Consider the following 24,163-nt stretch of genomic DNA (forward strand, 5'->3'; position numbering starts at 1 on the left):
CACTTGGAAGTCTGAATTGAGGGTTGATATGCTACATATCTGCATTTGATTGTCATTTACCAAATCCCTTAAAAAAAAGTTTTTAAAACAAACAAAAGCATTAGTTTCTGTTGAATTGTTCTTTTTCAACTACATGACATCTTCACCAAAAAGAGATGGGCATATTGAAATATCTGTAGAGTACACTACTGAATAAATGCTTGAAGCAAGCATAAAAAGCATCAATGTGTGGTGCATATAAAGTTATGCAATGTAACAGACATTCCAAGAGAGTATAACAAGAGGTAGTAAAACAATTTCCAAGTGAAAAAGCACAGGCAATAAGCCACAGAATATGCAACATGAAAGCATGAGGTTGAAACACTCAGACTTGAGGCTATTTATCTATTATTCCAAAGGGAAGGTTCATCCTTTAACACTTTCACTAGCTCTTTTAAATGGAAGGTTTACAATTTAGTTAGTTTTAAGGGCTAACGTGCCATTAAAATGAAACATGTAATATTTAGAAAATTACTCATGAAAACCCATTAATATTTTCATTCTTTCAGTGAAAAGAGTAATTTTATAGTGTGTTTAATACACAGAGGTCAAGTTTAAAGCCTTGTGTTCAAACTAATTTTTATAAACAGCAATTCATTTTTTAAAGCCGCAGTGAAAGTGTTAAAATGAGGTCAAGCTCTCAGTTAAAGCTATGAGCTGCTGACCTTTTCAGTGTTACTAGCTGAGAACGGGAAAGTAGAAGATGAATAAGTAGATGTGTCCAAGTCTGGGCCCTCCATGGAGGAGCTCTGAGATATGTCGGGCCCCTCAGTAGAAGACTGGGATACCCGCTCTGCCCGTTGCACACTTACAATTTCAGAACTGTCCGAAGGGGTCACAGCTGAATCTGGACCTTCTGTGGTAGTCTGAGAGCTATCACTAACTGGTGAAGAAGCCTGCGTGCCATCATTCAAGTCCATAGTGGGGTCTGACTGGACAGTGCTGATTTGGCTGGAGCTCCGACTAAGCATGTCATCCTCTTCCCCTTCAGTAGTTGTGCTGGCCAAATCACAACTGGTCAGGTCTACAGAGTCTGATTGCAAAGCATGTTGTGAACGTGGCTGCTCAGTGATGATGTCATGTCCTGTGGGATCAGCTGCAGAACTTACTATTGATCCAGCTGTTGATACTCCTGATGAAGAAGCTAATTCACTGGTTATCTCACTCTTCATGGAGGCTGAAACAAAAAGCAATTAGTGATCCAAAGTCATCAAGAAAATATTATCTGTATACACTTTGAGAAAAAAGATTTAATAACAACAACAAAAAAAAAAATCAAATTCAGCTTTATATCTCTAATATAAAACTGGATTAAGCGAAAAGGCTTTGAAGGGAGCAGTGAATGAAGCAATAAAATATTGCTAGCTATAGTACAGCCTTTTTAACTTTTCATTGCTTCTTCTAAAAAGGCTGTAACCAGCACCTTAAGGCCCATATTTAGTCCTTTTGGATTTGAACACTGTAGTCCAAGAACCATCCTTTTTAATTATGGGTTAAGATGCCAAAAGCAGGGTTTTAAAATTCAATAAAGAAAGCGTATGCAAATTTGGATACGAATCTGAGGGAGTTATGTTTCTAAATAGTATGCATCTTCTACTTTAAAAAATACTATTTGTTCATCTTCTGTTACTATGATTGCTAACAGCACTTTAAAAACAACATTTTAAAATAACAGCAAGAAACAGTTGCAAGCGACTAGAATGAAGGAGATGAGAAGGTAGGCAGATATTTTAAAGGCAATCTGTGATAATGAAAACACTTTGTGAAAGTTTATTCACTTACTGTCACAAGAAACACCAAGATTACTTTGACAGAAAGATCAGGAAAAAAAAATCTATAGATTTAAATTTGTTTACTTAGTGCATTTGACAGCACATTGTGTATAGGCAGTCTTTCTCCCCTGTTTTTAGGTCTTTCAACAGAGCAGTAATGAGTAGAAACATTTTTTTAAAATGGGAAAATATAATTGTAAAGAGAAAGATTGGCAGGACTACCCAGGAACAGGTGTAGTACTTAAAACTACATTCAACTCTTTCTAGATTTTAAATTCATTTTTATCCCTTTAAATTAAGTTTTTAAATAATGATTCTTTTAAATACATGATGCCGCATTAAACAGATTTTATGCTGTTTCCCCTTTAATCCTCAACTACGCAAATTCCATAATCACAGTTGAATAAGACTTTTAACAATCTCCACACTTCGTAAACAAACAAAGGAAAAATGGTAAAGGTAAAGGAGATGGTAAAATATAACTGTATATAGCCTTGGGCTATTCTATTTTTAGTCAATCATACTTTATGGACACAGACTTATTTACTATTCAAGGTGGACTTGCTGAACAGCTTACAGAAATGCAGAAATTACACCAAAAACTCCGTGTTAAAAAGAATGCAGTCCTACCTGCAAAAGTTGCAGTGCTGACTTCTGACCGTGTTTCAGGGTCATCCTCCAAGCCTTCTTCTTCTCCTAAAAGTACTTTACCTGACAAATGATGCAGTAATATGTTTAAATTTGGTAAAAATGCTATCCTACACCCTGGAAACAATCTCAAGTCTTTAAAAAAAAAAAAGAGATGGTAGGTGAGGTAATATCTTTTATTGGACCAATTTCTGTTGGTGAGAGAAACAAGCTTCCAAGCTACACAAAACTCTTTCAGGGCTGGAAATGTACTCAGGAGTATCACAGCTAAATACAAGGTGGAACAATTTGTTTAGCTCTGTTCCACCTTGTATTTAGCTATGATGTACTCTAGAGTACATTTCCCAGCCCTGAAGACGAGCTCCGTTTAAGTTCAAAAGCTTGTGTCTCACCAACAGAAGTTGGTCCAATAAAAGATTCTCTCACGCACCTTGTTTAATATCCTGGGACCAACATGGCTACAACATTGCATACATGAAAAAAAGTCAGATGTAAAATGTCTACTCTCTTTTAAGTACATTATCTATCCTTGCACTGAAAAAATATCTAGGTTATTATAAAATAATGGATATGGGGAAAATGAATAACTAAGAGAAAGAGCAGACAGCATTTTACTACGTAATCGGGCAGAAGTGGACAATGAAGGCTGATTGCTTTGCATGACAGTTTGGGAATCTGTTTATGTGAACTTATGAATTCCAATCTTTTATGAATTCTCTGTATGCTTATACCCTTGCTCATAGCTTTCATTGTATCCTTGCATCAATCCTCTTGTTTAAAGGGAGAGTGGTTTGAGCATTGGCCTGCTAAATCCAGGCTTGTGAGTTCAATCCTTGAGCGGACCATTTGGGATTTGGGGCAAAAAATCTGTCTGGGGATTGGTCCTGCTTTGAGCAGGGGGCTGGACTGGATGACCTCCTGAGGTCCCTTCCAATCCTAATCTTCTATGATTCTAAGGTCTGGGTGTCTCCCCTGAATAGAGCAGACATTAAGGATCATCAGCATTGCAATAACCTTCCCTTATCAGGGAATTAGATTCTACCAGCCAAAAATGTTTGGCTTGCAAATGTCTCTTACCCCCCAGTAACAAAGACTGAGGGTTGGAGACTGCAGTCCGTAAAGAATTATGGAGTGGAATTATTCCAAGGAAAGGATAGGAAGAGTACTGGAATCTGCTGTTAAAAGGGAAACTCTCTAATAAGGAGGCAGCATATCGAAACTACAAGACAAGACTGGGCAAAAGTAGAAGGCTGCAGAAGACTGGGTGCCAGAAGATGCTGATTAAGACTCAAAGGGCTCTCAGAAGGGGTGAGAAAACTGAGGAGGGTCTCACATGCCAGTGTTTGATATTTCCCCATAGATCTGTATATCTTGTGGGCTTTGTTTATGGCCAGGTCTACACTACAGACTTTTGCTAGCATAGCTCTGTCAGTCAGGGATGTAAAGAAGTGTGATCCCTGACTGACAGCTATGTCCCCAAAAGCCCCTCACGTAGATGTAAAAGCACAGTTTTGCTGGTATAACCTGCATCCACACTAGGAGCCTTTTGCCAGCATACACATACCAATATAGATATACTAGCAAAGCACTCAAAGTATAGACATGGCCAAGAAGTAAAGTGTGTGTGGTTTAGAAGTGCCTTTACAAAGTCTGTGTGTTCCTGGTTTCATTGTCACAAAATCCCCAAAAGGTGAAACAGTAATCCGGAGTATCCATGAGGATGGAGCTCTGGAGAAGGCATGCGTGAGCTACTGGTGAGACCTGGGAGGTCCACGCTGGTCTTGGGATCAAGGGTAGCTCAGCTATAGGGCTTCAAATCCCAAGAAGATACCAGCATTGCACCAGTCTGCACCCCAGGGGTGAGCCTGAAAGGCCAGAGCAAGTCCATGTCCAGATGCGGCTCACACTCAGTAAATTCAAAAGCATGTGGGGGATGCAAAGTTTGAGTCTAATACAGCAGCCTAATAAATCCCACAAAGGGGTGCTCAGCCAGGGCTATAATACTTTTTTAAAAAAAAATGTGTATGGGTTACATAGAGACACAAAACCCCACCTAATGCAATAAGGTAAACCATTAAACACACCCAGGAAATAAAAGAGTTAATATTATGATAATAGTATTAGCAACTTATGTGACACATACTACTAAACTACATATTTAGAAAGACTAACCAGTCATCCAAAATGCGTAGCAGAGAATTGTTTTGCATTTCCAATTTTGGTTTTTTTTTATGATGCAACCACAAGGCTGCATTAACACAGACATTTGCATTTAATATTCTTGGTTTTGTATTTTTCATGTGAAGTAAAAATATGAAACACAGCTCTGTTAATACAGAGTTGCAGAATTGTGTTTATCCACAGCACCATAAGTTTTAGAGTACCCAAGTCTACAGATAAGGAAAAATGTAGTTGTGGAATTTGGAATTCTGCAACTCTACAGTACTCCGGAAAATAATGCAACTAAAAATTCTCTTTTTTGTGCTGTAAACGCATAAGAACATATTTTTTAAAATAATTATGCTGAAAATGGCTGAGTATACTTAAGGTTATACTGTGATCTGAATCTCAAGCACAGAAGACTCAGTATATGATCATTAAAAGCAGCAGAGAATCCTGTGGCACCTTATAGACTAACAGACTTTTTGGAGCATGAGCTTTCGTGGATGAATACCAACTTCGTCATCTGACGAAGTGGGTATTCACCCGCGAAAGCTCATGCTCCAAAACGTCTGTTAGTCTATAAGGTGCCACAGGATTCTCCGGTGTTTTTACAGATCCAGACTAACATGGCTACCCCTCTGATATATGATCATTAAATCACAAAATATCAGGGTTGGAAGGGACCTCAGGAGGTCATCTAGTCCAATCTCCCTGCTCAAAGCAGGACCAATCCCCAACTAAATCATCCCAGCCAGGGCTTTCACCACCCTCCCAGTGACAAAGTTTTTCCTAATATCCAACCTAAACCTCTCACACTGCAACTTGAGATCATTACTCCGTGGTTCTATCAACTGGTACCACTGAGAACAGTCTAGATCCATTCTCTTTGGAACCCCCTTTCAGTTAGTTGAAAGCAGCTATCAAATCCCCCCTCATTCTTCTCTTCTGCAGACTAAACAATCCCAGTTCCCTCAGCCTCTCCTCACAAGTCATGTGCTCCACCCTCCTAATCATTTTTGTTACCCTCCGCTGGACTCTTTCCAATTTTTCCACAGCCTTCTTGTAGCGGGGAGCCCAAAACTGGACACAGAACTCTAGATGAGGCCTCACCAATGCCAAATAGAGGGGAATTATGTCCCTCGATCTGCTGTCAATCCCCATACTTATACAGCCCAAAACGTCGTTAGCCTTCTTGGCAACAAGGGCACACTGTTGACTCATATCCAGCTTCTCGTCCACTGTAACCCCTAAGTCCTTTTTTGTAGAGCTGCTGCCTAGTCATTCGGCCCTTAGTCTGCAGCAGTGCATGGGATGCTTCTGTCCTAAGTGCAGGACTCTGCACTTGTCCTTGTTGAACCTCATCAGATCTCTTTTGGCCCAATCCTCTAATTTGTCTAGGTTCCTCTGTATCCTATCCCTACCTTCCAGCGTATTTACCACTCCTCCCAGTTTAGTGTCATCTGCAAACTTGCTGATGGTGCAGTCCACGCCATCCTCCAGATCATTAATGAAGATATTGAACAAAACCGGCCCCAGGACCGACTCTTGAGGCACTCCACTTGATACTGGCTGTCAACTAGACATGGAGCCATTGATCATTTCCCATTGAGCCTGACGATCTAGCCAGCTTTCTATCCATCTGTAGTAGGGTGATCACCCGCTCCACCTCAGAAGGAGTTAAAAGCCAGCCCTTGGAGAGAGCTGGGGCTGGGAGCCTTAGGCTAGGCTGATTGGGGAAGGTAGCCACAGCTCGGGCCACACCCCAATCAGGCCACAGCTGGCCTTATAAGAGGCTGGGAGCCAGGAACTCAGGCAGTCTCTCTCTAGCTGGAGAGAGAAATGGGCGTGACTGCTTGGGAGCTGAACAGGGTACCTGAGTGGAGCAGGGCTGGGGAAAGGCTAGAGGGGCTGGGGAGCTCCAGCCTGGAAACCCCCTAGGCTGCAGCCCTTGATAAAGGCCGGAAAAGTACTGGGGTTGCAGAAGGGCAGCCCAGGGTAGGCAAAGGCAGCAGGTCCAAAGCCTCCATGCCGATGATGAATGGCTTGTACAGCCATAGACTGAGGCGAGGTGGGGGGATAGAGGGTTGGGGGTTCCCTGGGGAGGGGAGACCCAGGGTTGTGAGGGCACTGCCAGGGGGCAGAACCCCTAGGCAAAGGGGCACCGAGGGCCAGGAGAGACACGGAGGCCAGTGGCAAGCAGGGCATCGGCCTGCAGAGGGTGCTCCAGAGGCTGGAAAAGCTAATTCCCTGGACAACCAGCAAAAGGCGCTGCAGGGTGGGTTGTCCCTGACCTTATAGTCCATTCATCCAGCCCATACTACTTTAACTTGCTGGCAAGAATACTGTGGGAGATCGTATCAAAAGTTTTGCTAAAGTCAAGGAATAATACGTCCACTGCTTTCCCCTCATCCACAGAGCCAGTTATCTCATCACAGAAGGCAATTAGGTTAGTCAGGCATGACTTGCCCTTGGTGAATCCATGCTGACTGTTCCTGATCACTTTTGTCTCCTCTAATCGCTTCAGAATTGATTCCTTGAGGACCTGCTCCATGATTTTTCCAGGGATTTTTGCTGGTCACCATCATTAAAGGTGACCAGCAAAGGGAAAAGAAGTGAGGTTTTGCCCTTTTTATTTGTTCTTGATGCATCAAGGAATGGCAATTTTTGGCTTGTTTTTACATTTGAAGTGTCAAGTCGTGAATTCTCCACTCCTCAAGCAAAAAATGGAATACTAGGATGACACCAAAACTAGTAAAAAAGTGAAGACTGAACTGACAAGACAGTGGGTTTTTCTGGAAAGAAATTTTTATAATCCCAAGTTGTAACACCTATTTAATTCAAACCAGGACACACTTGGAAAAAAAGCAAATACTTTCCTTGAAAGAGTCAACACTTTCTCCTCATTCAAATCCTTCCTAAAAGCCACTACTTCTCTGATACTACAAGTAATATGCTACACCTCTACCCCGATACAACGCGACCCAATATAACACGAACTTGGATGTAACACAGTAAAGCTGCGCTCCAGGGGGCTGGGACTGCGTGCTCCGGTGGATCAAAGTAAGTTCAATATAACGTGGTTTCACCTATAATCCAGTAAGATTTTTTGGCTCCCGAGGACAGCACTATATTGGGGTAGAGGTGTACTAATTTGGCCATTGCTCCAAGCTTCTTCACATTTTTTATAATCCACATATTCTGGATTTTCAATGTCCTCAGGGCAGACACTGTACTTTGTGTACAGACCAGTCACACGATCAGCAATAAATCATACATACACCTATACCCATGAAAGGATGAAAAAACTCCTACTAGGATTTCCACCATCAAAACTAGGGAAGACGATATTTCATTTGCCAATTTTTCATGCATTTAGACATTTTAAAGGAACTAAAAAGGACAGTTTTTAGTTTCCCAAATTTAAGATTAATTGCAAATTAAGTTGTGAACGAAAGCTGAAGTCAACTTTAGCTCTGTTCAGGCCCCTTTGTAGAATATGATTATGTGGCCATGCAAACGACAGATAATTGCTCTTTTGTTTTTAAGATTCTGTACAGTTGTGGTCCATAATGTAAGCATTCATTTAGAAAATATGTAGTCTTTCATTCTTATGGTTGACAAGACAGCCTTTAAAATATGGCCCAAACATAAATCAAAGCCTAAACTAAAACCACAGATACCCTGAAGCAACAGCATGAAGAGAGTGCAGAATATTACAGAGTGCTGGGGGTGGAATCAAATGCTGCTGTGTTTCTCCCTCCCTTTCCTCACCTCTCCACCCATTGACCCTTGGGGAGCATATTAAAAGTCCAGTAGCCCCACTCCTAGCAAAAAGAGCAGAACCCCAATGCTCCGAATGCCAATAAACTGCAAAATTAGAAATCCACTTCAATGCAGCTAGCTACGTCTGCTAATTTATTTTAAAGTCTTCACTAAAAGGGGAATGCATCTTTGAAATTCATGGTAAGAATTGATAATTAGACTGAATATTCTGTTCATCTATTCCAAAGACTACAGGAATAAACATTAAGTATGGCATTAAAATATGCACATGTAAAATGCAGTTATGATACTACAACAGCCATAGTTCAACCCTTGGCTTGTTTAGCCTAACCAAAAGAAGGCTGAGGGGAAAGATGATATTGCTCTCTATAAACACATCAGAGGGATAAAAAACAGGGAGGGAGAAGTGTTATTTAAGTTAAGCCTCAAGGTGGACACAAGAACAAATCACCATAAAAAAATTTAGGCTCAAAATTAGGTGAAGGTTTCTAACCATCAGAGGAGTGAAGTTCTGGAACAGCCTTTCAAGAGAAACAGCGGGGGCAAAAAACCTAATTGGCTTCAAGAATGACCTTGATAAGCTTATGGAGGGGAAGGTGTGATGGGACTGCCTACAATGGCATGTGGCCCACCGGCAACTTCCAGTGGCAAAATTCCTCAGTGGCTGGAGTTGGGACACTAGATAGGGAGATCTGTGAGTTACTACAGAGAATTCTTTCCCAGGTGTCTGCCTGGTGGGTCTTGCCCATATGCTTAGGATCATATCTGGGTCAAGAAGGCATCTTCCTCCAGGACAGATTGGCCCCAGTGAGCAGGGGCTAGATAGTGACTGGCAGTAGCCATAGACTGGGGGGTGGGGGAAGTTCCCTTCCTCTGCAGTATGGGACCTGGGTCACTTGCAGCTTTAAACTAGAGTAAATGGTGAACTCTCTGTAAATTGAAGTCTTTAAGCATGATTTGAGGCCTTTGGTAACTCAGCCAGAGGTCAGGGGTCTATTTCAGGAGTGGGTGGGTAAGGTTCTGATATCCTGCACATTACAGGCCCCAGACTAGATGATCACGATGGTCCCTTCTGACCTCAAAGCCTGCTACATGCAGCTACATGTAAATTATAATATCAGCTCTCATTTCATGATAATCTAACAGGCAGGACCTGATATTAAGCAATGACACAAGATGTGCAAAACGTGTTTTATCAAATGAAGATTATATTAATTAATTGTAGACAGTTTAATTTTTTTTAATTTAAGGACTGTTTAATCTATAATCATTATTAGTAAAATATAAACTTATTTTACTGAAGACCTACTGCTATATTCAAAATATTTAAACCAAACATGAAAAACAAAGATTACACCTTTATTAGTATATAGTGTAACGTGGTGTTTACTTATTTTGTTCCATAGTAAGCTGGCTTCCAGATGCATATAGAAATAGATTCTACTTTCTCAATACTATCTCTTCCTTCATCTTTCCTAAAATGAGTACCTATCACTGTAGCTCCCAAGCATCCATTCCATTTAGCAACATCACAGTTTATCACATTAAGATACTTTCTTATCACACTGAGATCAAGAATAGTTTATATTTTATTTATTTTAACTCACAAAAAATAACCAATTAGAGGGAAAAAGAGCACATTTGAAACAGTGTAAATTAGGTGCTGTAGTGGCCCTAACTGATGTACTGGCAACACATGCTTGTTGAATCTCCGTTCTACTTCTAAACTGTTTATCCCAGGAAAGGTATTTTTCTCCCTTATACCTCCTTCTCTACCCCAAATCCTATACTGGAATTCGTTAGCACAGACCTCTGTTCCCACACAGAGTACCACAGAAGCCAACGGGATTTTGCAGTGACACAGCAGGAGACAGAACTAGTGAATCCTGATGTGGGGTGTCTAAAATGACTCCATTACTGCTGTCAAGTTTTTTTAGAAAAACTACACGAGCATGACTGAACATGAAGTACGTTATCATGGTCAAACTGCGCACAGAATGTCTAAGGGTGATCGCTCAAACTAACATTTCAACATAAACCTCCAGTGATGGAGAAAAAAAATCAAAATGATAGGTAATAATCATAAGTGAGCAGTGTTAGTCATCACAGGACAGACAGACCAGATCAGAGCACAAGTGGTATTTTAAAACATGTAAGACATATACATGCATTAGTGAAGGAATGCAACAGTTAGAAAGATCAAAGCATAATTTTCCAATTTAATTGTCTGTTAATTGTTGTGCCTGTTTCATTCCAGGTCAAATATTGTTGTTAAAAAAGCTGCATCAACAATGATCAAAATAATTCTGCCAGCAAAGCAAAGAAAAAAATTGCAATAATATTCTGCTTTTTTAATTACTTCACTATATCTTGGTTGTAGTGTCAAACTCTTACAAAAATTAGATTTATGCTCTTCAATCCCAGTTGCAAAGAGGAACGCATTAGTGAATAGAAATTAAAATTTAGCAAGACAAACGAAGTGAAAAATCAGAAAAGCATGTGATTAAGCAATTGTGATTCTGAAGATAGTCACCTTTTAGTTTTCTTGACAGACAAGGGCTGCATGAAGACCCCCCCGTAGCTGCAAATCACAAAGTAACAAATCAGGGAAAAGAACAGCTGCTGAAATTAAGAAGGAATTCTAATAGACTCATAAGGCCATTAGATAAAGTTTAGAAATTAAATAGAAAATGTGCTTCCTTTAAGGTTTCAAATCCTTGTCATGTACAGTATCTCTAAAATGTTGTACTCAGTCACTTCTTTGCACTCCAGGAAAATAAACTCAACTGAAGTTTTTGACTTTAAAAAATATACAATTCATTTGTCATTGAAGTATCGGGGGGGGGGTTGGTTGTTTTTTTTTTGGCCTGGCTAATGAATTACCATCTATTATCAGAAAACTTGTAAATCAGAGAGATTGGAAAGTTCATTCTTCTCTCTAATACAGAAAATGAATCCACCATAAAATTGAAGTTTTTTTTAAAAATCCAATGGGGGGCTAACATTTTCTTTTCTGGAAATTAAAAAAAGTTAGATAATATTTTATTTATAAGAACACGCACTTCATAGACAAGAGCATCAAAACCTAAAGAAACAATTATAAACAAGCCTAATAGTTACATTGAGAATTTGTGCTTATTGTTGTAGTAAACTAGACAATTGGCAAGGAGCTTTCATAGTTAATGTATATTTTTATTAGATCGGCTTTCTATGCATCACAGCTGCCTGGTCAAAAGATTGGTAAGAAGGGTATTAATTTTCTCATAAAGTTATCAGTTAGAATGGTGGTCTTACAACTTTGGTTAAACAAAAGGAGATAAGTACAAAACATAAGACTGTACTAAGATATGTATATTAAGAACATTATCCCAAACACCGATCTTTACCAATTTCCTCTACATGCATAAAGAATCTGCACACCTACTTCTGAACAAGCCTGAAGTTTCCACACACCATTTTTTAAAAACTAATCTTTTATCATTTTGGCTAACTAAGGAATTTAAAGAGTCTGCAATGTGTGTTGATCTCTCAGCTAAAACACCAAAAATACTACTTACCTATAAGCTCCACTATGCTTCCACTGCGGCTTCTGCTGATAGACTCGTCTTTGGATACACTGACCTGTGTAATGCCTCCTGAAGTGGTCAGGGCATGAAGAAGATCAGGCGGTGGTGTTCTAAAAAGTTGCTGTAATAGTTCTAAAGCTCCAGTCACAACATTGTGGTCCTGGTGCTGAGTGTAATGCAAAGTCAATTCATAGACCTATAAATCAAAGAAACCTTACTAGTAAATATTTATAACTAACTATCTCCTTGTCTAAATAGGCTCCTGTGGTAATCTAGCCTCCCAGTCCCAGACCTGAACTTTAGCGTCCACAGCCTGGTCCTGTCCCAAACCTGGACTTTTGCGTCCAAAAGTCTGGGGGCTTACCTGAAACTCCCCCAAGCTCACTACCAGCTTGGGTATTTGGGCTGCCACCAGGTCAGGTAGGTAATTTACTTTAGGGGGCCTGACCTCCCCCTTTCCTCTCTCTGGTGTCCCCAACCCTCCCTGGGTGGGACCTCCAGATTCCAAATCCCTTGGATGCTAAAAGCAGGGGAAAAAATCCCTTCTCCCCTCCTTCCCCGCCTTGCACAGAAACCGGTTTCTCTACTTCCCAAGCGATAAGCGTTCTCTACCCTCAGGACAATTGAGATGCAAAATGCCACCAGCTTGGCTTTGCCTTCCCCGGTGTCTGCTCTCGTAGCAGTAACAGGAAAAAAACTTCAACCACAAGAGAACAGAGATGATTCTTTGTCTCTTGCCCCGTAGTCTGCTCCTTCCCTGAAAGCAATAGGAAAATAGCTCACAGCCTGGCTTTTCCCTTCCCTTTGCCTCCCTAGGAAAAGAAACTTCCACACGTTTTAAAAGAAAAAGTTTATATAAAAATAGAAAGAAAATATAAAACAATAATCTTGCATTAAGAAACTCAATACAGGCTCTTGCTTATAAGAAGATATGAAAAAACAGTCTGATTTAAAGATAGCCCAATTAAACCAGTCCAACAAATCAACATACAGGTAAATACACCACAAAGATCATCATAGCCGAATTACTTTGCGTTCCCTGGGTACTTACAGATGTTTAGAAGAAACTTTAAGATAAGATGGAGTTAGGAGGAAACCTTGTTTACTCACAGCTGAGCAAACAACAAAGACCCCTGGTATACAAATTCCCGCCCCTGACTTTAAACAATCCAGTTCTCTGATTGGTCCTCTGGTCAGGTGTTTGGTTACCCTTTCCAGGTAAAAGAAACTTAACCCTTACCTTACCTATCTAGTTATGACAGCTCCTACACCATTCTTGCAGCCAGAGGTTCTAAGCAACTTCCAGTAGTGCATTAAGTGACATGACTAACATCTGTCACATGCAGTTTGTTTTATCTCATCCTCTTCCCACAGAGAAAATTGTCCATGCAATGTGTTTTGTTTTGATAGGGTTTTTATTTTTAAAAAGGTACATATTGCTATATTAGAGAAGGCAAGTCAAATAAGTGTACTTCGCACTTGAAGCAGAAGCTGGCAAGGTTTGTGATGGTCCTCAGCTCCTTAGAATTACTAATTCAAATATTGTCATTGCACTTTGCTTTGTAGTGATATTTATATTTTGCCACTCACTGGGCAAACATATAGTCAAATAATAAAATAATATCGACAAAAATAAACTGTAAATGGCTCCCAGCTCAGAACTAAAATAGTTGATAATAAATATGAGAAATCCATTATACTGTACATTACAAGGATGTTTGCTGGCTCATAAGCCAATTAGTACTTTGAAAGAGTTACCATTCAGCTCTCACCTGTATAAGCTGATCTGGAGAAGGTGAAATCTCTGTTTCTTTTCGTGTTACACCAAAACTGCCTTTCAGACTGGTATCCTTTACTTGCTGCTGCAGTAATGGTATTAGATACCTTAGTGTGAGCAGTACTCCAAGAATTAAAAGAGTAGGATGTTCATCTTCCACAGGAACCAACAAACCTGCAAAAAAGTTATGACTCTTATCTTATTGGTAGTACAAGTACTATACATTAACTCAAGACATCAGGTTTTTTTTGTTTTTTTTTTTTGGATAAGTAAAACACACACCTATGTCAGAAGTGTCATTAAAAAAACAAGAGTAGTGGAGAACAAAAAAGCTTACTAATCTGCTATGTAATTGTTCTTCAAGATGTGTGGCACATGTCCATTCCACTTCAGAGGTACGTGTGCCCTCAAGTCAGACATTCTTCCCTTGGTGGTACCCTCTGGGGCAGCACAGGCAGCATCTGTCGTCTTGTGCTGCTGCACCATGGTATAAAGGTCAGAATTATACCAGACCCCACTCAGTTTCTTAGTACCAGATTCCATACAGAGGAAGGAGAGCAGACCATGGAATGGACATGTGAAATATCTTTAAGAACAACAGTTACAGAAAAGGTTAGTAACCATTTTTTCTTCAAGTGATTGCACGTCTACTTCACTTCAGGTGAATCAGAAGCAGTTCAAACTGGAGGTGGGATTCAGAACCTACTTGAACAAGGACTGAAGAGCTATTTGTCCAAACTTGCTATATCTCTGGAAAGCTAACATACAGCATAGTAAGTAGTAGAAGTATATACCAACGACCAAGCTGCAGCTCTGCAAATGTCTGCGATGACTATTTGAGCCCCTGCATGCCGAATCACATACATGCAGGAGGCCATGTGTCCCTGTAGTCTGGGGCAAGTTCTTAATGTTTAAGTGGATGGGCTTTCAGATTTATGGAAATGTTTAACATTGTCTGGAATCTGGCTTCAGGCAGAAATACCCTGGCTATTATACAATTCAGAATCATCCCTATACATTTTATTCTCTTATTTATTTATACTGATTTGTCCTCATTGATCAACAGATCCAGAACACTGAAAAGGGACAGATCCAGGATAGAATGACTTCTGTTTGGAGCTTGGATAGACCTCATATCAGCCAATCGTCCAGGGATGGAAATATTTGCATCCCTGCTTTAATTAGGAATGCTAATTATGGCAATGGCTCTCAAACATTTTTACTGGTGACCCCTTTCATGCAGCAAGCCTCTGAATGCAACACCCCGTATAAACTAAAAACATTTTTTTATATATTTAACACCATTATAAATGCTGGAGGCAAAGTGGGGTTTGGGGTGGAGGTTGACTCCTCGCAACCCCCTAAGGGGTCCCGACTCCCAGTTTGAGAACCCCTGAGCTACGGCCACCATGCGTTTGCAGACACACAGACACCCTGAAGGATAGGACCATAAACTGATAATGCTGCTGACCAGAAATCTTAGGAATCTTCTATGGCTTTGATGAATAGCGACATGAAAATATGCATCCTTCATGTCAAGAGCAGAGTACCAGTTGCCTGGATCCTCGGAGGGGATGACAGAGGCCAGATGGATCATGTGAAACCTTATTTTCTTTATATAAGAATTCAAATGTTGCAAGTCTAGGAAGGGTATGAGACCTCATCTTCTCTTTGGAATCAGATAGTAACATGAACAGAAACCCTGCACTAGGTGGAGAGAGTGAACCTCTTCTATAGTTCCCAAATGGAGAAGAGACTGCACTTCTTGGAGAAGAACATCCTCATGAGAGTGGTCCCTGAAGACATGGGAAAGGGGATTAAAAGAGGGGGACAGAAACTGCAGTGCGTGTCCTGTTCCACAGTAATTTGGACCCATTGGTCTGTAGTAAGATGGGACCAAGCATACAGGATGTCAGAAAACCTATTGGAAAAAAATGAGAAGGGAGAAAACTGGTACATTGTGATCTGGTACTCTGTCCTTGACAAGACAGTCAAACAGACATCTATGGATTTCCCAACTATCTTGAAGAACCTGCCAAAGAAGAAAACTGAGGCGAAGTGGTCTTCTCCTGTGTTTTTTCCTCTGTTTTCTAGATTGGTCAGGCTGCCTCAATGGGAAAGGAAAGGATCTCTGCTGGCGGAATTGTTTTCTTTTAAGAAAAAGCATGAAAATTCCCAATGATTTCAACATGGCCCTCGAATCTTGGAGACTGTGGAGCATCTCAGTCTTCTGCAAGAAGAGCATACGGACCCTAAAAAGGGAGATCCTAGATCGTCTGCTGGGCTCCTGTGGTAGACCCAAGAACTGAAGCCACCAACATTTGTGCACAGATACTGCAGATCCCAGGGACCTGGCCACCAAATCTGTCCCACCTAACGATGCTTGCAGAGAGCTGTGAGCCAACAGCTTCCCCTTATCTGGCAGTGTATGGCATCCTCTGGCAACTTATCTGAGATCTTCAGCTTACTGTCCCAGAGGAAGGTGTCGTATCTGGCCAATAAGGTTTGTTGGTTAACTATACAAAATTGTAGACCAGATGTGGAATAGATTTTTCTACCAAAAAGCCTAATTTCTTTGTATTCTTGTCCTTTGGGGTAGAAAAAGGTTGACCCTGATGGCACTCTTTCATTTGCTGCTGTGACAACTAAGGAAGGATAGTTATAAAAACATTCATAGCCTTGAGAAGGGACATCTTTTCTTGGTTCTCTTGGCTGTTCAAGGAAGAGGGTGACAGTTGCCACAAGGATTTTGCAGATTTAGTCCGGCCTTGCTGATGAGCAGAAGGCTCTGTCAAACTCAAAATGTCTACCAGCCTGTGAGAATTATCTTGGACCACCTCAAGAGGAATATCAAGAGATAGTTAATCTCCTTAAAAGGATCGTGGTAAGTCTTACAGTCATTTTGGACAGGTAAGGAATCCCAGAGTACAACAGTCTCACTTGGCGATGAGGAGGATGACTGCAAAGGAGACTGAGGCTCATCCTCTTGTAGTGCAGTGGGTGGAGGTTCCAACGCTTGCAGGCCTGAGGGTCTTCTGTGGTACCAACAATAACCTCCTGGGCCTCCTCATGTCCCCTCGCATGTCCTCTGCTAGGAGATCTGGTGATGACCTTGAGAGGATCCGGAAGTGGGAGGCATGCCCCACGGGTTCCAGGAGCCATGACAGAAGCAAGAGTCTTTGTCTCTGAACATTTAGTGGATAGTAACTGAACTCCCTTGTCAAGTATCAGAGGGGTAGCAGTGTTAGTCTGGATCTGTAAAAGCAGCAAAGAGTCCTGTGGCACCTTACAGACTAACAGATGTATTGGAGCATGAGCTTTCATGGGTGAATACCCACTTTGTCGGATGCATGAAGTGGGTATTCACCCACGAAAGCTCATGCGCCAATATGTCTGTTAGTCTATAAGGTGCCACAGGACTCTGCTGCTTGAACTCCCTTCATGAAGGAGAAGAGGAGTGCCTCCTTCTTTTCACAGAGCAGAAGAGCCTCTCTCACACTCCAAGGAGGATGGTTCTGAGGTTCAAGAACTTCTCTCCAGAGATATACCACTACAAGGAACGATATGCTAGGTTTACCCCTAGAGTGCACGGGTCAAGCAAGTGCTAGATGCTCTGATGATCTAGCCCTGCCCCATATCAAGAGTTCACCACAACTCTGAGTTAAGTCCGTAGACATGGCCTAAGGATCCACACTGGTATCGGCCGGCTTCACTCTGATACCATCAGTGAGTCCAGTGCCAAGAGTACATCTTGTGGCACAACACAGGCCTCCAGCATCATTGCTGCCGAGATTTTCCTGGCGCTTCTGTTGCTGAATGAAGTAGTCAGTACCATAGCAGACATCAGTCTCAACAGCCCAGGCACTGGTGTGGGAACTGATGACCCCAATTAGAAAAGGTCAGTACTCTTCCTGGAGTAGACCCTGACTTGCCCTCCTCAATGCTTACTGGTGGACAGTACGGGGAACCTCAAAGTCTCTGCTCAATGTACCCCTTCTAAAGTAACTACAACATGTCATGTTACGAGTAGGAGCAGCCACAGAATGCCTACTAATTTTTAGAAGAGAGAGTGCAAAATCCACCCATCTAAAATTGTGGAAGCATTTTATTAACTCAAGACTGAGTTCTTCAAGTACAGAAACGTAAAGAAGTGCCTTTAAAGCAGGGATGGCCAACAGGATCTTCAAGGTTGGCTTTTAAAGAAAGAAAAATGGACATGAAGGATACTCCAGAAAATGTAGGTATCCACCAAAGAGAAGCAACGAGAAAGTCAAACAGATACCCTCAGGGGAAAGAACCAAGACCCTTCACACCAAAGACAAAACCCTACTCCACACAACCGTGGTTCCACATACGTTTTGTAAGCCTTCTCAGATCCCAAAACGACCCCTCCCAATGCCCCAACTGCATGCTCCCCTTCTTTGCCTATTATCTTTATCATTAAATAATAGTCACTTGACACCTGCCCTGGGCAGTGTCCATCTTGCCAAGCCTAAACACTAAAATAATCATAACATTGATTTGATTTCAGTCTTTTCTAACTCTTTTGATAAAAATTTAAGATTTGGCAATGAAATAATTGTATTTTTTTCTTTTAGCAATAAATCCACATGCTTATTCCATTAGCAGAACTAGAATTAGAAGGACATTTTCCACAGTTGACAGACTAATGAAACTGTTGATCCTTCAAGCACACTGGGAGTTCTGATTTACTGGATTATTCCAACTTTTCTTTTTTCATTATATACACGTTTTAAGTCACAATGTGCTCTCATTTTATTTTGTGGACTATGCTTTTTCATTAATCTATGCTTCTAGATTATCTATCCAAAGTTCTGATATAGCATTTATCTGATTTGGGAAGAGGTGATGAGTACCACAGAAATATGGCATTATATATCTGTAAAAGTCGCCCTGACAAAAGGCAAAAATGGGCCATACCTAATTTTTTCATTATGTTGATTAAATGTGCCACAATACCATAAAGCAGTGGTTCTCAACCTTTCCAGATTACTGTACCCCTTTCAGGAGTTTGATTTGTCTTGCGTACCAAAAACTACTTGCTTACAAAATCAGAAATAGAAATACAAGAAGTGTCAAAGCACACTAGTACTGAAAAATTGCTTAATTTCTCATTTTCATCACATAATTATAAAGTAAATTGATTAGAATATAAATATTGTACTTGCATTTCAGTGCATAGTGTATAGAGCACAGTATAAACAAGTCATTGTCTGTATGAAATTTTAGTTTGTGCTGACTTCATTAGTGCTTTATAGGTAGCCTGTTGTAAAACTAGGTAACTGTCTAAATGAGTTGATGTAGCCCCTAGAAGACTCTGCGTACCCATAGAGCAAGCACTGGTGACACCTAACACGCAGGTTAGAAGTTGGCAAGCAAAGCTACCTAACATAAGAATGACTATAACGGTTTAATTTTATATTTGCCAATTCTGTTTTTTCCAATATTACTCATGCCTTGAGGATGTAGGAGCAGTTTCCTGAATCTTACCTAAAAGCACATTCAGTAACCAGGTATAAAAATATTGTGCTCTTCGTGAGTGTTGACAGATGCTCACTGCTGATCCAGCTGCTGTTCGACGGATGGTAGGAGAACTGGATTTAAGATTAGCAATGAAAGCCTTCAATAAAACCTAAAAGTTACAAAAATAAAAAAAATCATAAAAAAGTTACTTAAAGACAGGCAGAAGACAGTAAGCAAACAAGAAAATTCTTCCCCTCCATCCACCCAAAAAGTTACTTTGATTTAAAATTTCCTATAAATAATCCAAGGGGTGGAGGAAGATATAAATAATACATGTTTTAATAATTCAAATCTGGTAGCTGTCACACTGCCGTCTGTAACAACTGATTAATGGTTCTAATGGTTGATTAACTATGTTCTCGTGTAATAAAAATGTTTCTTAATAGTTTAAAACAGGTGTACCTTGATTTCATTGTCATTTGCAAAGTTGCCAAATGCTGCCATGATTTTTGGTATTGCTGCAGCCACTGTCTCTTGTACCGATTCTTCAGGCCGCTTACTTATTCGTGTTAGACAGGGCAATAGGTTGACTAAATATGGCCTAGTTATAGCACAGGAAGAAGAACTCTTTTGGTCAATAATATTTTATATATTATCTAATCATAAGCATTTGATACATTCTTTCTAATACACCCCCCATCAAAGCTCGGAGTGCTGTACAACAGTATTATATTCACATACATAAAGATACAATATATCAGCAATACAACATATACACCACTATGATGATTAGAAGTGGAAGACATTACAAAGAGTACACAACACTGAACTACAATTTTGGGGCAGGGACTATTGTCTTCATGAGGGTTTGTATAGAGCAAAACACAATGCAGCCTGTTGTATTAATTTCAATGGACTATATCCAATCAAAGTGTTAAAGGTGTTAACATAACTGTCACTGTCCAACATTAAATAGTTTCAAACAAGCTTCAGTTTTTAGTATACAGAAACCTCTGCCTCCCTAGTACCATGGCAAACACTCCATTAAATTTTTTGTTAACATTTTATTAAAAGATACAGAAAAGAAAGAAAAACAAACAGTTAAAGCATTTGAAATGTAAAGTGTTAAATAAGGCTCTCGTTTTAACCATAACCTTTGTTCCCTTCCTCTTCAGCTATATGGAGTTGTTATAGGAACAAACCTCTTTTAACAGTCTTTCGATAGTATAAAAGATGGCAATAGCCTCTTTATTCCGGAAAGGACAGTTAAGTTAGTTGCAATGGGCTGGAGCAGTTGTTAAAGTCAAGTCTTGTTTTTTGTTTGTTTGCTTTTAAGACAAAAACAAGACAAATGCACACAAAAGGGAAGAGAAAAAAACCCAGCAGAGATAGAAAAATACTACTGCTTCCATCTATGGTGTTCACTTTTACTAGCTACCTCACAGCTGGAGAAACACATGCACAAACACACCATTTTATTAGCTACTTTGAGACCTGGCAAACTTTTACCAGCATTGGGCTGTTTAGCATTGCCTGTCTTTGGTCACAGGCTTACAACAGTGCTGTAAAATATGCAGTCTATCTGGGTAAGCCAGATTCTTATACAGAATGCAAAAGAGGGATAGCGAAGAGAAAGAAATACAGTTCGGAAGAAAAAGACACACGAGAGGCATGACAAAGTCTCAGATCTCTGATGGTGTTTGGGATTTAATCAGAGCCAATGGAGGAGGCCATGTAATCTGACCCAGTCTAGTCAGGGCATCTTTTAGGATCAGGACAATGAAGGCCCAACAGTGCCATGATGGATCCCAGGGTCCCAGAAAATGGTGGAGGTGGCAGCCAGAACGATGAAGCTCGCGCCCTCCCCTTATCTCTGTCAGGCAGTGTTCGCTTGCACCAATCTTCCTCCCAAAGTCTCTTTGTTTAAGGACCCCAAAAGGAAGAGAGGGATGTAATAACCAATCCTTTCATTAACATGTCCACCAGTTAGGACTAATTTCCAACACACCAGTTTTGGCCCATTAATTTCCAGTCCCACACACTTTTTGTTTGCCAGATATAATCTCACCAGAATCCTTGAATTATATCTGAAAGACTTTTTTGTTTAGATTAAGTCAGTGTTTTTCACCTTCACAAATTTTGTAAAACAATTTTATTTAACAGACTGAGTTGGATTTGTTATCTTTTCCCATCAACATTTGTTATTATAGAGATGGGACTATTTCATAAGCTTCCATCCACTTTCCCACAGTTAAGCTCACAACTAGGGAAGTCCTACTAAGCCCCAATTATTGCTACAGGCCCCAATCATTAATGGGATCTTTGGGTTATACAATAATAAATAGTTAATAGAAATAACTATAGAAAGAGACTCACAAGATAAGAATGGGAAGCAGTGTGATCTAGTAGTTACAGAAAGACAGGAAGTCAAGAGACTCGGGTCCAGTTTCTAAATCTGCCATATGTGGCTAGGTAACCTCAGACAAGTAATTATTTCATATCTGTGACTTGGATTCCTCATCTAGAAACCGGGGATTATCATTTTTGTAAAGTTCTTTGAGATCAGATGCACAGCGCTATGCAAGTATGAAGTATTTTGTGTGATGCTGATTTGTCTAGATTTTTTTTCAGTTAATACATTTAATGCAGAGAAACACAATAAGGCTTGGGGGGATGAGGGAGGTCAAGAAATTACATCAAAATTCTATCCTTTGGTAAAAATACAGCTAAATTTATACCACTGAATTATGCGCAACGTGGAATTTCAAAGGACCATACAGGAATCCCACTGAATCCCCGCCAACAGCTTTATTAAATTAACATCTCAGTTTGGATCATGAAGCAGCACTGCCACCAGTGACGATGTATTTACTTTTTCAGTTTTATGTTTTTGTATGATAGACAAATAGCACTTTTGCATACCAAAAATGTGAGTTACCTACCGGCACTTCTGAGGTCGAACCAGATGGGCAAGCTCAGCAAACCTCCAAACTGCAGCACGTAGGCTTCGAGAAGCACCATTCTAGATAGATTGGATGTATAATTTGTTACAGATCAGCACTCACAAACATCCTTTAAAACTGGATAAAGTGATTTTGACTGTATATGAATTTTAACTACAAAAGAGATTCAATTCCCTAACATCTCATCCTAATATGGCTTCCAGACAGGAATTGAAATTAAAAACAAAGGACAGCCTAAACTCTCTCCTACCTGAAGAGGTACATAAAAATGTGTTCAAAAAGCTCAATTTTTTAGTCTCTTCCTGGAGTTTTATCAAGTGGTCAAAAATAGGGACCAGAGAAGGTAGTCATATGCAAGGGAAAGTGAATGACTCCGCCGAGATCAACTTCAGTGATAAGGAAGTGTCCAACCACAGGTAACAGCAGATTGTTCTTGCTCCCCACCCTGCATCTCACAGCATAACACAGAATGATAAAATGCCAACATCTATTAGTTCCTAGTCAAGAGTCATAAATTCACTCCACAGCCCAAGATGGCCGGGCCATTTCAATTTAAGATTTAAGCCTGCAATGTGCATGTTGCTGGAGGGAGAGGTGTTTGCTTGAAAAAAAAACAACAACCCTTAACTAGAAGTATGGTCCTCATCCCTAAGAGAATTGGTTCAAAACAGTAAACTCACAGGGAAAGACAAATAGGAGAGCTTTTGAAGTCATTTTGAATACTGTGGAAAAAAAATTCATTCTCTAGCAATGTTAAATTAATGATATGAGACACTACAGTTATTATACGCATCTTGAAATGTGTAGATGTTTCATACTCTTCTTCAGCAGATCATTAACACCAAGTGCCTTCAAGAATATCGACTGCATGCGAATCCCATAATGTTAGAAACCAAAGAGATTAAAGACTGAATTGAGGGATTCTTGAATTGGTTTCTCATGTGTGAATTCTTCCTGCCTATATACAAGCTGCTTATCATGGTAGTATTGAAGAAACAAAATCATACTTAACCTTGTAAAAAATAGTAAAAACTTCACCTGAAATCCAAACTATGTACCCTTTGGCATTTGGGTTATTGTCCTGAACCAAGCAATGGAAAACAGGGAAAGTACCATGTGTGTTTTTTTGTTTTTGTTTTTTTTAAGCAGACAGGCCCCTGCTAGACAGGACTTCTTGTGACTCAGCATAAAGGGAACATATTGCTTTAAATCTGATCTATTTTTTAGAAGTGGAAGTTGAATCCTTTGCCAAATAGCGATTAGAGTCTAAAAGCATTGTAAGAAATGGTAACTTACTGTAATTGTGGTTCTTCAAGGTGTGATGCAAACATGCATTCCACTTAGATGTGTGCATGCTCAGCATGCCGGCCAGATAACTTTGCCTGGCAGTGCCCAAAGAGCAGCGGTGCTCACAGCCCATGGCCATAGCCGCTCCTCTGGCTGTATGAGGTGGCGCTGACCTGAATCCCTTAAGTTCCCTCGCACCAAACACCCAGAGACAATACCCGATGCAGAAGGGATGGAGGGTGGGTCATGAAATACCCACCTATATCGTCTCTCAAAAAACCACAGTTACAGTAAGTAGTGTATTCCACTTAGGTGACTCACAAGCAATACCCACCCCAAGAGGCGGGGCTTGGAGTCTAACTTAAACAAGGATTGCAGGACTGCCTACGAAAGCTTGTATCCACCCTGGAAGATGCAGTAATGGTTTGTAAATATATGGATGAACACATAGCTGCCCTGCAAATGTACAGTACTGAGATGTCACTGAGGAATCCTATTAACATTCTTCAAGCTCTTGTAGAATGATCTCGCATCTGTTAAGGAGGCATAGCCAAAGCTATTTCACATCCAGTCTTGATACAGGATATTATCCATTTGGAGATCATCTGTGAAAAAACCACTTACCCCGTCATACAAACGGCATCTGACACAAACAGGCAAGGCAAATCATGAAACAGTTTA

General features: G+C 40.3%; 1 protein-coding gene across 5 annotated transcripts in view; it reads right to left on the minus strand.

Annotated features, from left to right (window-relative positions):
- HTT (huntingtin) overlaps positions 1-24,163 on the minus strand; it is a 213,582-nt gene that overhangs the window by 165,416 nt on the left and 24,003 nt on the right. For 3 of the 5 annotated variants that reach the window (XM_075066616.1, XM_075066618.1, XM_075066619.1), the window contains 8 exons: positions 22,175-22,254; positions 19,695-19,833; positions 19,260-19,401; positions 13,744-13,922; positions 11,963-12,167; positions 10,939-10,986; positions 2,442-2,522; positions 852-1,216 (listed from right to left, as the gene is read on the minus strand). In XM_075066616.1, coding sequence (XP_074922717.1) covers positions 852-1,216; positions 2,442-2,522; positions 10,939-10,986; positions 11,963-12,167; positions 13,744-13,922; positions 19,260-19,401; positions 19,695-19,833; positions 22,175-22,254 — 1,239 coding nt within the window. Of the gene's footprint in view, positions 1-704; positions 825-851; positions 1,217-2,441; positions 2,523-10,938; positions 10,987-11,962; positions 12,168-13,743; positions 13,923-19,259; positions 19,402-19,694; positions 19,834-22,174; positions 22,255-24,163 lie in introns of those variants that run through there. The other 2 variants (XM_075066617.1, XM_075066620.1) reach the window with 2 other exon arrangements.

The sequence above is a fragment of the Chelonoidis abingdonii genome, chromosome 5 (assembly GCF_003597395.2).
Source record: "Chelonoidis abingdonii isolate Lonesome George chromosome 5, CheloAbing_2.0, whole genome shotgun sequence".
NCBI lineage: Eukaryota > Metazoa > Chordata > Testudines > Testudinidae > Chelonoidis > Chelonoidis abingdonii.